The sequence below is a fragment of the Triturus cristatus genome, chromosome 10 (assembly GCF_964204655.1).
Source record: "Triturus cristatus chromosome 10, aTriCri1.1, whole genome shotgun sequence".
NCBI classification, from domain to species: Eukaryota; Metazoa; Chordata; class Amphibia; order Caudata; family Salamandridae; genus Triturus; species Triturus cristatus.
Genome location: NC_140593.1, coordinates 1,092,241,014 through 1,092,255,444, shown reverse-complemented (window position 1 = coordinate 1,092,255,444; position 14,431 = coordinate 1,092,241,014). Strand labels below are relative to the sequence as shown.

General features: G+C 45.8%; 1 protein-coding gene across 2 annotated transcripts in view; it reads right to left on the bottom strand.

The window, feature by feature from the left end:
- The window catches only part of BAIAP3 (BAI1 associated protein 3), a 1,035,958-nt gene that overhangs the window by 405,087 nt on the left and 616,440 nt on the right, over positions 1 to 14,431 (bottom strand). For both annotated transcript variants that reach the window (XM_085629280.1, XM_085629278.1), the window contains exon 5: positions 3,201 to 3,308. In XM_085629280.1, the coding sequence (XP_085485406.1) occupies positions 3,201 to 3,308 (108 nt within the window). The remainder of the gene's footprint in view (positions 1 to 3,200; positions 3,309 to 14,431) is intronic.

Here is a 14,431-nt window from a genome sequence, read left to right as displayed (position 1 = left end):
CTGGAGTCGAAATCTTCCCCTGGTCCTCAGAGGGTCTAAGGGGGCAAGCAGCACTGGCCTTTGGAGAGGCCCACTAGCTCTGGAGTCACATGCAGGCAGAGTCTTCAGTGCACTGCCTGCCTCAAATACGCATTCCCAATTGGAGGAGCCATCACCAGCCAGGCAGCTTGGAACTTCCAGAAACTTCAGACAGAAAAATGCTAACTTTCTGAAAAGTGGCATTTGTCAAATAATTTAAATCCGGCCTCACCATTAAAGAGGACAATTCAAAAGAGTGTAAGAAGTACTTTTCTAGATATTACCAATCCAAATTTAGCATTTAATAAATGTCACACTGTAGCCCAATGATTCCCTAAGTCAGCAAGCAGCCAGCCTTGCTACAGTGAAAGTCATTTTACAGGATATTTAATTATATGGAATTATAAGAAACATTAGTTTCTATGTGACCTAGGTTTAATATCTGTACTCTGCCTTTGTGGGCAATAAGGCCTACATATGGGTAACTTATTAATATTTAAAATGAAGGTTTAGCCCTATCAAAAGGGGTGTTTGACAGGTCAAATTTGCAGTTTAACAATGCCACAGGCAGGTTACCTGTGTGCAGCTATCAGGCTGCACACAACTGTAGTCTCTTACATGCAGCCTGTACCCATGTGCACACATGTAACCAGGCAGTGACCCTTACCTTAGCCGCCTCATAGTGGCCTTATCTAAAAAGACTGAAACTGGCAGTAAAGACGCGCAGTTTAATTTACCATGAAATTACTGTGAGGCAGACTCAGGTAATGATACTCACCCACCATAAAGGTCCAAAAATGGGTCATCAAAAAGCAAAAAACCTAAGTCTACTATATGAGCAGGACCCATTTGCAACACATTGGTACTACTAGATCGCCTTCAAGGTTGGCTGGAAGAAGAACAAATATTAAGCGCCTTCCAGGCCGGCTTCAGATCAAACATGTCAACCGTAGACCAGATATTCAGACTACAGCTACTTTTCTGGAAAATGGTGACTATAAAGGGTGGCAGCCTCTATTTAATATTTGTTGATCTGAAGTCGGCTTGAAACTCTGAAATATCCTTGGGTGAGGTGACCCTCGGGTAAATTTGAGTGCTGTCTGCATACTGGTGTTAAGAAAGTTACTTTCACTGCTAGTCCTTTATTACTAACCTTTTCTCACTGGAGCGATAGGCAATTGTTTGCCATGTGTCTACGAAGAAGTTTAAAATACGTAACGAAAGAAGCAAAGCAGATTTCAGAATGCTGTGAATAATGTAACCTTTTCACAGTACACGACAATAATAAGTAGAGAAAAGGTATGCACACACAGTGAGGCATGAGCCTTTTCAACTTACACAAAAGAATACTAAAGTAGACAAAACAAAAACTCAGAATGAGGGACTGAGTTTGCTACACAGAGGGTATACCAACATATGACTCTAAAAATAATTTTTGGGGGAATGAAACAAAAACAATTTTTTTGTATAAAACACATATAAATTCCAAGTGAGGGGACACATACCTCATGAAATGTCTGGCAACACAGTGGAAAACTTTGTGACCTAAGGCATACAATGACACAAGAGGAGAAGCTAGCCATGTTTGTCACAGAAACTATGTAAGAGATACCAATGAAACCTGCTGAAAGGAAACACATTGGGTCCAAACACACTTCTAGTTGAAGTATCTACACACCTTGCCAGTTGAACAACATAGAAACAATACATAAATCTAAAGAAGATCCGAGGATGGTGAAATCTAAGAACTTTCTCACAAAAACATTTATGAGTATGTGAAGTTTTTCTCTAGTACTACTTTACATACTCGTCAAAGCTTTTGTGGGTTGGCCCGAAACATTTAAAAAGAGAATATTTGGGAACTATTCATACAGAATTATTACAAATAGAAAGGACTGTCCCATCCATGTACTTTAATAATAGGGAGCTTGACATTTTGGGGCCAATTCACATAGGCATTTATGAGTACGTCAAGTAGTTCTCCTGTAGTCATCTATAATTTTCTTTGTTTTTGTGAGTGCACTAGATGCTCATATAAACACCTTATCCAAAGGCCAGACACAGCATGAATGGTTTCCACATTGCTGTGTCCATGTACCCTGAGCCCCAGATGTGGTTGGATGAAAAGAGCCATAAAAACAATCACCCACTGACCACTCAGGGTGTCATGAGACCTAAAGCAAACTAGAAAAATGTCCCTGGGTCGGTATTATATACTGATATGTATAAGGTGCAGGGGTCTATCATACCCTGGGCTCTGGTGTCACTGCACCTGCTGCTCTAATGATGGTTGTGCTCATTCTCATGGCTCTCCGTGTTTTCGTTCTGTCTTTGTTTCTGTTCTCCCCATCTCCACCTCTTTTCCCTCATCTATTTCCTTCCTTTGATGTTCTGCTCTCTAGCCCTAATCTGTGTCACTTTTTTGCCTTCTCTACCTGACATCCCTTCTTCTATCTCTCACGCGTCCTTATTTTCTTCCCCCATTTTCTACTTAGCATCTTTATTTCTGGTGCCTTTCTCAAAATCTCTCCGTCCCCTTTTGCTCATCCTTATGGTCTTTCTCTTCCTCTAGCATCTTTATCCCTTCTCCAAATCTTTTACTTTTCCTCTCTTCCTTTCCTTTCTTTCACGCTCACCTTTTTTTCAATCCTTTCTTCTCTCTTCTTCATTTCTCCACTCCTCTTCTCTGTCTGTACCCCTCCTCTCTCTCATGCTCCCAGAAGAGTAAACATAAGATCAGACCACAGGCATGCTCAGAATTAAAATAAAGTCTGAATGGGAAGCCTCTAACATGCCTGCAGCGGGTGCCTGCCAGACTGGGCATCTTCCAGCATCTGGATTCCGGTGCCACTGCACCAGCTACACCATAGTAGCTACGCCCATGCTTAGGTTCCACGTTTAAACTACTATGGGATATGGATTTCATTTGTGAGGTTGGATGATGACCAGAAAATAAATCCCAGCTGTTCACAGAAAGGACACACCAGGTGTGTCCTTTCTGTGCAGTAGCCATGAATATAACAAAGTGATGCCTCCTCCTTTGGCTCATGTACTTGATTCTGGGACTCAGTTGAACAGCATTGAATAACATGCAACGAGTTTGACTAAGTATACTGCATTTTTGGTGTGCATGCAGTATTTTATCTGAGTACAATTCCTTGACATTTTCTAAAATGACTCACCTTTTTAAGATAATTGAAGAGCGCTTCCTCATTTACAATTTGATCTGATGAAGCAACCCCTGCCTTGTACACCAGCGAATAAAGAACCTCCTCGTGCAACATTTCCAGCTTGAAAGAAAACCAACAAAACAAACAGATTGTTATTGACATAGAATCCTGAGTTTATGTCAATATATAAAAAAGAATTGTATGGCAAAACAGTGGTGTAAAGGATAACTCCATGCACTATAGGTTGGCATACCAGTGATATTGCTGGAGCAGAGTTTTGTGTTGAAAATCTATTGGGTTTTTAAGCTCCGGTTTGTCTATATGTCGAAAATTAAAAATATTAATTTGTAACGTTAATTATGTGTTTTGTGTGAACATTTTGATTAATCAACACGTTCTAACAAGAGAAAACTACACGTGGGAAGGCATTTATGTTGCTTAATAATAATGTGCAGGTTTAATTAAATGCATGTTGCTAAAGTGCTGTTTGTTTTAAGCACAAAAACGCTTTTGAAATAACGTGTACTAATGCTTTTCTGTGTTGCAAAGGCTAGATAATTACATACACATAAGTGTATTAGTGGGGTTGACACTGTTTAATCACTATGCTGTGGTAACGTTGTTTTGTCTCTTTTAATTAAGATGGTACGTTTTGGCCTAGAGAAAAATGGCTGCCGTTTAAAGCCTGAACTCGAGTAACTGAATTTTGATGAGAAGGCCTTGCTGAACATGGTCGAGAGTCATCTGACCACAGTCTTCGCCTGGTTTAAAAGTTTTCCGTGAGGACAGCAGCTCTGGGCGAGAGTCCAAGTGTCCTTGGAGGACAAAGGAGCCACAATGAACTTTGTGATTACAATGCTGGTCCCGAGGAAATAAGAATGTGAAAGAAACATTTGCAAAACTCGAGTTTCCTTCTTCCGTCTTTTTATTTTTGTGATTTTTCTGAGCGGAGATTTTCCAAATGTAGCAATGCTACATCCTTTCCTGCTCGCTTTGCTCAGCGGTTCAGCGGACGTTTAGAACATTTTATGTTTCTTTAATATTGCAAGTTTCCCTATAAGTATTGCTAGCCTAGAGAGGGTCTAAGGCCACTTCTTCCCAAACCTGCGTTGGTGAGGATCGATGCTGTGAGGACGGCGACTCGGGAGACTTCTACTGAGAGACCTGTCCTGACCCATTTATGACATTTAGCTAGAATAGGTAATTATGAGAATAATGATTTTGCTTTGATTGACTTTCATTTGAACTAATTTTAGATAAAAGTACCGTTGTTTAAAATACAGTGTTGGTGGTTATTTCTTGTTGTTTATTAAGTACTCTATTTTGATTATTGTTGTTTAGATCATGACTCTGGATAATATCAAACTGGTCTTATCGACCTCAGTGTAGATATAGGGTGTTTAGGAGTTTCCTTTCCACAGGTTCTATGCTGATAGAGTAATCGAGCATATGTTAGTGAAATGGGCCCAAGCGTATGATGTGTGTATGTGCGTGTATCTGTGAAATTACTCTATCCGTGGAAGTAGGGAGAATTTGTATGCCCTAATCTGCACCAATATCTCCTCAAGGGCCCATATAAAGGTTAACTGTATGCTAATTACCCATAATAAGCTTACATAAACAACTAAGTATTAGATCATTCTTTGTTTTTGTTTGAATTTAGTACAAGTAAAACGTGGACGTTTCTCATTGAATAGTGAATAAGTTTCTGTTCAATGATCCTCTAGTTTCCATAAGAGCTGTAGGTAGGCGAATGTGATGATAGAAGAAGCCCATTGTGTTGTTTGGGCGTGGGAGTGATGTGCTACAATTTTTTAAAACTTATTTTGTTGTATGTTGGATGGCATTTAAATTTGCCAAGGTGAAGAATTGCTTTGCATTTCCTTATTTGTTTGTGTGACATTAGGACCTGTACTATGGCCCATAAGTTGCAGGCATACATAAATGGGTTGATTTGGTATCAAAGATTGATCTAGAACCAGAAGTACAAGTTACATACCTTAGGTAACAATTTTTCTGGGATAGCCTCTATCGAACTGCAGATTCCTCACCTTAGACTATTCCCCAGGCGTCAGACTGGAACAAGAAAATCTTGAGCAGTTCCGCTAGGTGGTGGTGTGTGGTATCGATCAGCTGTGCAATGGCATCGTCCGCATCAGAAAAGATGTCCCAGTGCTCATATAAGCGCCACCACGGTGCACTTACATCAGTTACTTTCGTGACTACTTCCACAAATAAAAACGCAGAGTCACAAAAAAAAACATTTAGACAGGTGTGAGGTTTCTAATAGGCTCTTTAGGGTGAAGAACCCAGTTTGCAGAGTGGGGAGGATGGGAGGGTTGTGATGAATCTGCAGTTAGATAGAGTCTCTATCAGAAAATGCGTTACCAAAGGTACTTAAATTGTTCTTCTCACAGAGACTTCTACCCACAGATTCCCCACCTTAATATAGATACCCAAGCAATCCCTCCCTGGAGGTGGGTCTGCGAACTTGCTCAAACCCGAAAGTCTTGGAGGATCAACTAGGTAAAATGCCTGTCTTGGAGGACCTGATCATCCAAGCAGCAGTGCTTCATGAATGTGTGGAGTGACAAACATGTAGCAGCTTGGCAGATGTCCAGGACATGTAAACCACAGACCTCAGGAGTGAGATCAAAAAGTCTAAACTGCTGCGTTCAATCTCCATGCATGAAGGCCGAGCGTGCCCAGCTTCAGGTGCTGAAGCCAGCCCTGATGCTGCAACAGAAGATCCTCTTGATGGTCAGTGTGAGAAATTGAGCTTTAGGTTGATGGGGGTGTGTGTGAATCCTTCTCAAGCAAAAGCAACAAAGGGTGAACCACAAAAGTCACTAAATTAACCTATGCTTAACCCTCAGGTAGCTCGGCACAAAAGCAGTCAGGCTTAGCTTAGCTATAATGTGTTAAGTATTTATGCAGCACTCAAACAGTACTAAAGTGAAAACACCCCCCAAAAAAAAAAATACCACACCAAGGGCCTCATGTAGGAAGCCAAATACCGGTCGGTAACGGCCGATTTTCGGTAATTATACCGTTACCGACCGGTATTTTGGCTTTTGAGATGTAGGGGGAGGATTTCATGATTCGGTATTCGGTAAAATTACCGAATCGGCAATATTACCGATTCGGTAAATTTACCGATTCGGTAAATACCGAATCATGAAATGAAATGTAGGGGGAGTGTGTGGTGGGTGTGGGGATTCGTTATTTACCACCAACTAAAGGTTGGTGGTAAATGACGAATAGGTGAAAAAAAGCATTTTTGTGCACGTTTAAGTGTGCAATGTGGCAGACATACATGCCCTTAGGGCATGTATGTGCGCCACATGTGCACACATGGCCGAATCAGGGGTGCAACAGGGTGTCAATGTGACACCCTGCCACCCTTGCATGTGCTCCCCCATTACCGAATCGGTATTTACCGATTCGGTAATGAGGCATACCTTCCCATCAATGGGAAGGTATGCCTCATTACCGAATCGGTAAATACCGATTCGGTAATTACCGAATTTTTCCGAAACGGTAATATTTACCGACTCATTACCTACATTGCATTTACCACTTCATAAATACCGAATCGGTATGATTCGGTATTTATGAAGTGGTAAATGCCAGCCCACCTACATAAGGCCCCAAATTAGAAAAATTGAGTACGTTTTAATAAATTGTTTGACGCCAAAACTGCACAAATCCAATCAATAGCCGAAGTTATAATTTTTAAAAGTTTTTAGTAAAACCTTGCACCTAAAAGATCAAAGAGCCAACCGTGGACATCTAGCTGCGTGAGACCTGAGCAATGTCACGATGGAGTGCGGTTTGGATAAACTAGGTGGGTTGGGCCCCGTCTCTGCTTACTTTTGGAATTAGAAGAAATTTCGAAGAAATATGTCTGAGAATGTGAAGTTGACCGGGGCAAGGCAGCTGGCGGTGAGTGAGGAGGCATCGTCGTATTATGGGAGCCACTGGATGAGTTTGCGGTGAAGATTTCTATGTTTGGACTTAGGGCCTGATTTAGAAGTCGGCAGAAGGAATACGCCGTCACAAAAATGACGGATATCACGTCGGCCATATTGCGATCCCCAAATAATTGAAGGTGATCATAATACAGCAGACAGAATATCCATCACATTTGTGACCGAGTGTTCCCCTCTGTCAACTTCTAAATTAGGTCCTTACTCATTTTTTGGAAGTATAAATTCTCCGGTGGGACGAAGCTGCAGGCTGTAGCTGATGAGGGCTCCAAGAGGCTGAAGAGAAGGTGCTGAACAGGATTTGTCTCAGTTCATGGTGCACTATTTGGGAGAAATACACAGGTTTTGGATATTTGGGCTACCTGTTCAGCTTTAGCAGCACTTCCAAGGGCCCAGGACTGGGTGGGCACCACTTTGAGAGTAGGAATCACTTCAGGCAGGGTCAAAGTGCAAATTAAAAGTTGTTGGAGCTTTTTTTGTCCCTTTAGCTATGGGAGAGGTATTCCTCACAGTAGTGAAAAAGGAATTCAGGAGATGTTTCACTACCTAGACATGTAAAACTTAAAAGTATATGTCCAACTTTTAAAATACATTACACCCTGCCCTATGGGCTTTTAGGTCCTACCCATGGTTAACATATATGTTTTAAAAAGGAAGGCTCATGCCTGGCAAAAGGTTAACCCTGCAGAGAGGGTCAAGCTCAACAGGCAGCCTAATCAGAGGACCAATGCTCAGACTCAGGAGTTTGTGATACAATTCTATTTGTGCCCAATCCAGAGCCACTTGGATGACTTGGGTCCATTCGGTCCTGATCTTCTAAATGGAATGCATCTCCGAGCGAGAGCTTCTTTGGAAATTCCAATGAGGAGAAGTGCTGGCAGTGTGCTTTCTTGGTGGTCGTGAACAAATAGAGCCAAAGTCCTTCCAATTCATCTAAGAGACCTCATGCTACCTCTGGTTGTAGATACCATTCATGATACGCAAGGCATCAATGGCTGAGTTAGTCCTACCGCAGAGCCCACAAATGGCATCTGTTGCGCTTTACAAGCAGAATGCAGGAGGCCATCAGACCCAGAAGCTTCAGAGTCAGTCTCATTGAAATCCAGGAGTGAGGCTGAAACAGCAAGATCATAGCGCAAATATCCTGGACTCTCCACTCCGGAGGGCAGGCGTAGAACTGCACTGTATCCAGAATGGCTCCAATGAAAGGGAACGTCTGAAGAGTCAGGTGTGACTTCGGCATGTTGGTAGTGGATCCCAGAGAGTACAACAGGTATGCTGTAGTCTGTAGGTGGGTGGTGACTGCCTGTGGCAAGCAACCCCCTTCAGCAGCCGGTCATCATTGTGGGGAAAGTCTGGAATCACAGACCTCTGGAGATGAGCTGCAACCACTGCTATCACTTTCATGAACACCTGAGGAGCGCTGGTGAGGCCGAAAAGAGCACAGGGAACTGAAAATGCCTATGGCCAACAGTGAACCACATGTAATGCCTGTGGGCTTGCAGGACAGGGATGTGAAAATGAGTGTCCTGCAAGGCCAACGCTACTATCCAGTCTCCAGGGGCCAGATGAGACAAGACCTGAGCCACGATGAGTATTTTGAATTTCTCTTTCAGCAGAAAGGCATTGAGCGGGCGCAGAGCTAGGATGGGACGATAGTAGTGGAAATAGTAATCAAGACCTACTTCTACAACCTCTTTATATCTACTTTGGCTAAAATAGCCTGCACTTTTTGACGTAGCAAGGAGAAGTGGTTCTCCACCAGCCGTTCTTTGGATAGTGGCAAAGGCTGATCAGTTTCAACAAATGGGAAAGTGTACCCCTTCTGCAGAATCTGGAGCACCCATTTGTCAGAGGTAGTGGTAGACCATTGAGGCAGGTAGTACCTGATCCTGCCACCAATGGGATGGCTGTGTTGGATGCAGCTTGCACTGAAGAGGCTTCAAAGTTGTTGCTGCTAGAGAGGTGGCGGGGCTGGATATGTCGCTGAGCCTGGTTATTGAGTCCTTTATGGGATCAGCGGACCCATCCACAGAAGGGCTGGGCAGGTTGCTGTACCATAGGGTAGGGCTGGTAGACTGGATACCCACAGGTACCTCAACCAAGTCCACATAGAGTGAGAGGACTGATGCTGAGACCAGGCAGATAGAGAAAGCCCAAGAGATCTGGCAGTGACCAAGCTCTCCCAAAAGCGCTGACCGCTGTGTCAGTCTTATCGCCAAATAGGCCAGAGCCTTCTAAGGGCATGTTGATCAATGAAGCCTGGACATCCCTTGAGAACCCAGTGGACTGCAACCAGGCATAATGGCGCAATACCACTATGGAGACTATGGCTCTGCCTAGGGAGTCTGTTTTGTCCCGCCCGCATCTGATGGAAAACTTTGCTGCATCCTGACCATCCACAAGGCTTAGTTGAAGATAGTACGGCCTTCCTTGGGAAGCATGGGATTCAGCTGTGCAACCAAATCCTTTAAAGTATTGGCATACTAGCCCAAGAGGCATGTGGTGTTCACAGACCGCAAAGCTAGGCTGGTGGAAGTAAAGATGCACTTCCCAAAGGTGTCCACCCTCTTGTATTCCCTGTCCAGTGGAGTGGACAGGTATGCATTTAGGTTGATCTTATAGGTTCTCAGGTGAGACTCGAGGTGCTGGGAGAGGAAGACTGGGTCTCTGGTCTGGGGGCGGGATGGCAACAGGCAGTTATGCGGTGCACAGGAGTCCCTGTGGAAGGTTTAGCCCAGGCCCCAAAGAGAACTTCAGTGAGGGTTTTTTGAAAGGAAGAAAGGTCTTAGCCGAGCCCACTCCTGGGTGAAGCACCTCAGTAAAGAGGGTGGTCTTGACCTTGACTGATGGAAGTCGCAGGTGAACAACCTCCACTGCCCTGCGCATCACGGTGGCAAAGAATGCACTCTGCTCCATAACTGGGCCCCAAGGGGAAAGCATGTTAGAGTATGGGGAAGTGTTCAACCCACTGGCATCATCCAGCTCCTCGTGCCAGTTCTCAGCTGGATCAGGGTCCACCCCCATGGGGCCAAACCATTCCTCCTCATATCCCACTGCAGGGTGGAATGGACTATCAATCAGCAGGAAGTTCAGGGGTTGATTGAGCCTGGACGATGTCTGCAACAACGTTGAGTGGCGTTGGGGCCGCACCAGCTCGGAGATGGGTATAAAGATGGGCTTGTAACCATCGATCATCATTGGGGAGCCATGGTGGAAGAAGGGACCTGTGTTGGCGTCGGTCTGGATCCAGGGTGGATCTTGAGGACACAGCTGCAGTCAGGGGTGGACCCGCCAGTCGTAACCCAGTCAGGACACCTAATACCTCTGTGGGGTGCAAAGGCATGCCACAGGGAGTTGATGGCTTAAAGATGGCATGCATGGCATCAAAAAATTCTCTTAATTCAGCGACATCACTCTGGTGAACCCAGGGTAGTGCGAATGGGCCCTGATGCTGCTTTGCAGGTGGAGTGCAGAAGTGGAGCCTAGAAGCATGGCATATGTAGGGCAAAGCCGTAAATGCTTTGACTTCTTTCTCCAGTACTTCTTTGGCTTACCCAACTTGGAGGAAGAATCCTCTGACCACAAAAAAAACCATCCACGGGAACAGCTCTGAGACTGGCCTGAGAGCGGCCAGCCTAGTGAAAGGGACTGAGGCAGAGAACAGCGTGAAGTCTATTTCTGCTCCGCTGCCAGGAGCTTCATTGCCCACTCACGAATCGCCCTGGAGAGCATCAACTTGAACCCCCCGCATGCTTTGGAGTCATGACTCAATCCCAGGCACCAGAGATAGACCAAGTGAGGATCAGACACAGACATCTGTCTGTGACATTACCCACCAAGCTTAAACCCAGTAGATTTAGCAGTGGACATGTCACTAGCTTCGACAACAAATCTCAAAAAGTTGGTCAAAAATTGACTGAGGTTGCTGTCTAGATTCAAGCTTTTCCCTGGAAAGAAAGGAACTAACGTCAGTGCTCGGGTGGCGCTTATATGGTCACTTTGCTGTCCCTTGACATGGATGGCTCCAAAATGGAGCTGATCTTCGCCACTTTTCAGCATGCAGCTGTACTGCTCATGATTTTCCAGATCCAGACTGATGCCTGAGGAAATTTCTAGGTGAGAAATTTGTGGTTAGAAATCTCTAACACAATGACTGCCTTTGTCCGGTGAAAGATAGCTTAGAAAACTATGGCCCTGATACAAAAGCAGAGCCATGATGTTAAGCTCTCAAGATTCATGTTGCACTGCTAGTGCTATACCAGTGATTGAAGTGTGGTGCGGATTATTGTCTTGGTTGAATGGAGCTTAAGGTAGTGGTTCCAAATCGAGCTTTGAAGACTGTTCAGGCATGACCTGAGTTTTTTAAAGAAAGTCAGCTGTCAATATTGTGAGTTTTCTTTCATTTGCATGTTGAAGAATTAAGATGTTGTGTTGGTTGAACAATATTCCTACAGGCTCTCTAAGAAGGGTAAATAGCATGGATCAGGTGTTGAACCATGGGATAGACCACAGGCTGCACACTTACATAAGGATTTGGAAAACTTCCTTTGGATACATTTCTCTCTTTCTTACAGAAAGGACGCAAGGCAGTTTGGAAATGTTTTAGTTAAGCTAATGTGAGATTTAAGGTTTCTGATGGAAGCTGGAAGCTGGCAGTGTCAAAAGACACTCATACGTCAAGGCAAACTAGCAGGCAGGGACTGTTGTTATTGATATTCCTCAATGCATTGACAACTGCCTAGATAGATGAAGTTTCAGTGCTACATTGAAAGCACAACCATGACTGGTAGGACCGAACAGCTTGTGTTGAGGGAGGACTGAAAGATTCTGCTGAGGTGCTGATGTTGTTGATGAGTTATGCAGTATCAGTACAAGGTCTTTTGCTAAATGAAGCATGCAGTATTTTAGTGTAATAGCCAGTTGTTACTAGTGCACTTATGAAACTAACCAGGGCTTGAAAGGTCGAAGGCTGGAAAGACTGTCATGCTCAAGAGCTACAATGATTTATGTGTGATTCATCACTGTTGGTATTACTGCCGTCTGCATGCTCTGCAGTCCTGTTTGGTTTCTGGGTGAGAAGTTCAATCAATCAGGGTATCTATAGTGCAGCTACTCACCCGTGAGGGTCTCAAGGCACTGAAGGGGCAGATGGGGGGCTGCTGATCCGTCTGGGCACGGGATTCAGTCGAAAAGCCAGGTCTTAAGATACTTCCTGAATTGGGTCAGCGACAGGGCTTGCCTGAGGTGGAGAGGCGTAGTGTTCCAGGTCTTGGCAGCGAGGCAAGAGAAGGCTCTTACTCCACTCCTGGTCTTGCAGATCTGTTGTATGTGGCCAGGGCTAGTTGGGCAGAGTGGAAGTGTCTGGTGGGTATGTGGAATGAGAGGTGGTCGTTCAGATATGCTGGTCCTGTGTTGTGGAGGGTTTTGTAGGCAGGTGTGAAGAGCTTGAAAGTGACTCTTGTTGATTTGGAGCCAGTGGAGTTCTCGCAGGTGTTCGGTGATGTGGCTGCAGTGGGAGATATTAAGGACCTGTCTGGCTGCAGTGTTTTGAACGTTATGTAGTTTCCTGAGGTGTTTCTAGGTGACGCCGGCGTAGAGTGCGTTGCTGTAGTCACATCTGCTGCTGATGAGTGCATGGGTGACCGTCTTTTTGGATTCAGTGGGGATCCTTCTGCAGGTCTTGTGAAGCAGACAGAGTGTGTGGAAGCATGATGAGGAAACAGCGTTGATCTGGTAGTTCATTGTGAGCGAGGAGTCCAGTATGATGCTAAGGTTTCATGAATGGTCCGTGGGTGTGGGGGGTGTTCTTAGCACAGCGGGCCACCAGGAGTTGTTCTAAGCTGAGGGAGTTGAGTTTGAGGCAACTGTCTCTCATCTAGGTGGCGACGGCCTTCATCTCGTTGTGGAAGTTCTCTGGTGGCTGTGGGTTATTTTGTGAGTAAGAGGATCCGCTGGGTGTCGTCGGCGTAGGAGACCGTAGTTCCTGAGGTAGGCTGCGAGTGGGCCATGTAGACGTTGAAGTGGGTGGGGCTCAGGGACAAGTCCTGTGGCACTCCGCAGCTGATCTCAGTGGGTTCTGAGAGGAACGGTGGTAGTCTGACTTGCAGTGTTCGACCGGTGAGGAAGGAGTGGATGCAGTCCAGTGCTTTGTTGCGTATTCCGGCTTCCTGGAGTCTCGTGATTTGGGTGCGGTGGGAGACAGTGTCAAAGGTGGCCGAGAGGTCCAGTAGTGTGAGGGCTGCTGTTTCACCCTGGCCATGGAAGGAGCAGCTGTTGTCTGTGGCAGTGAGGAGGGCGGCCTTGGTGCTGTGGTTGGTTTGGAAGCCTGAAGTCGAGCGTGTGTCCTGCTCAGTGGGTATGAGAGGTGACTAGCTGCTTGAGTCCTACGCTGGCAAGGTTCTCCAGGAGAGATGCAGTGTTCAGGTTGTTGGGGTTGTCCAGGTAAAAAAATGAGGTCGCTAACTAGAATGTAGTTGGTGGATGTGAGAGCCTGGGTGCGATGAAGTCACAGAAGGCGTCGGTGAAGGGTAGGTGGGGACAGGAGGTTTGTAGATGAGGGCGCCGAGGAGGGTGAAGTTGTTTTGGGCTGGACCTGCAAGTGGACGTGTTCTATGCTTGTCGTTGGGTCGTCTGAGTGGGTGGTCAGGCAGAGGGTAGTTTTGTGGACGATGGCGATGCCTCCTCCTGCTTTGATGGTGCGGTCCTTGGGGATGACCTTGTATCCATAGGGGATGGTGGTGGCGATGTCCGGGGCTGAGCTGGGGTTTATCCAGGTTTCCTTGGACCAGATTTCTGCGGCGTGTTTGTGGAGGGAGCAAGTGTTGAGGAGGATGTAGCTGAGACGGTCGGGTACGCTGTGGGTTGATCCTATGGTGGGAGGAGTGCGGTGGTGGATACGGCAGCAATGGGTGCAAGAGAGCAAGAGACAGGGCTGTGGGAGCCACGAGGCGTTGTGAGGTGGCAGGTAGTGTTGCATCTGCGGCTGAGGGCCTGGCGGGTGCAGACGTCGTAACTGTCTGAGAATCAGGGTCCGTGGCATTGGGCACGGTCCATACACAGACGGGTGCAGACAGGCTTGCATTTGGAACACCTTTGTCGCACCAGCAGCATGACAGCACAGCGGCCGCCATTAAGTAGTATGCGGAGGCTGAACACCTGGGAGGGGGAAAAAGAGGGGAGCAGGAAAGTGGCCCTGGAGATGGGCGGAGCAGCGGGGGGTCGCAGCGGCAGGGGCAAAGTAGCAAAAAAGGT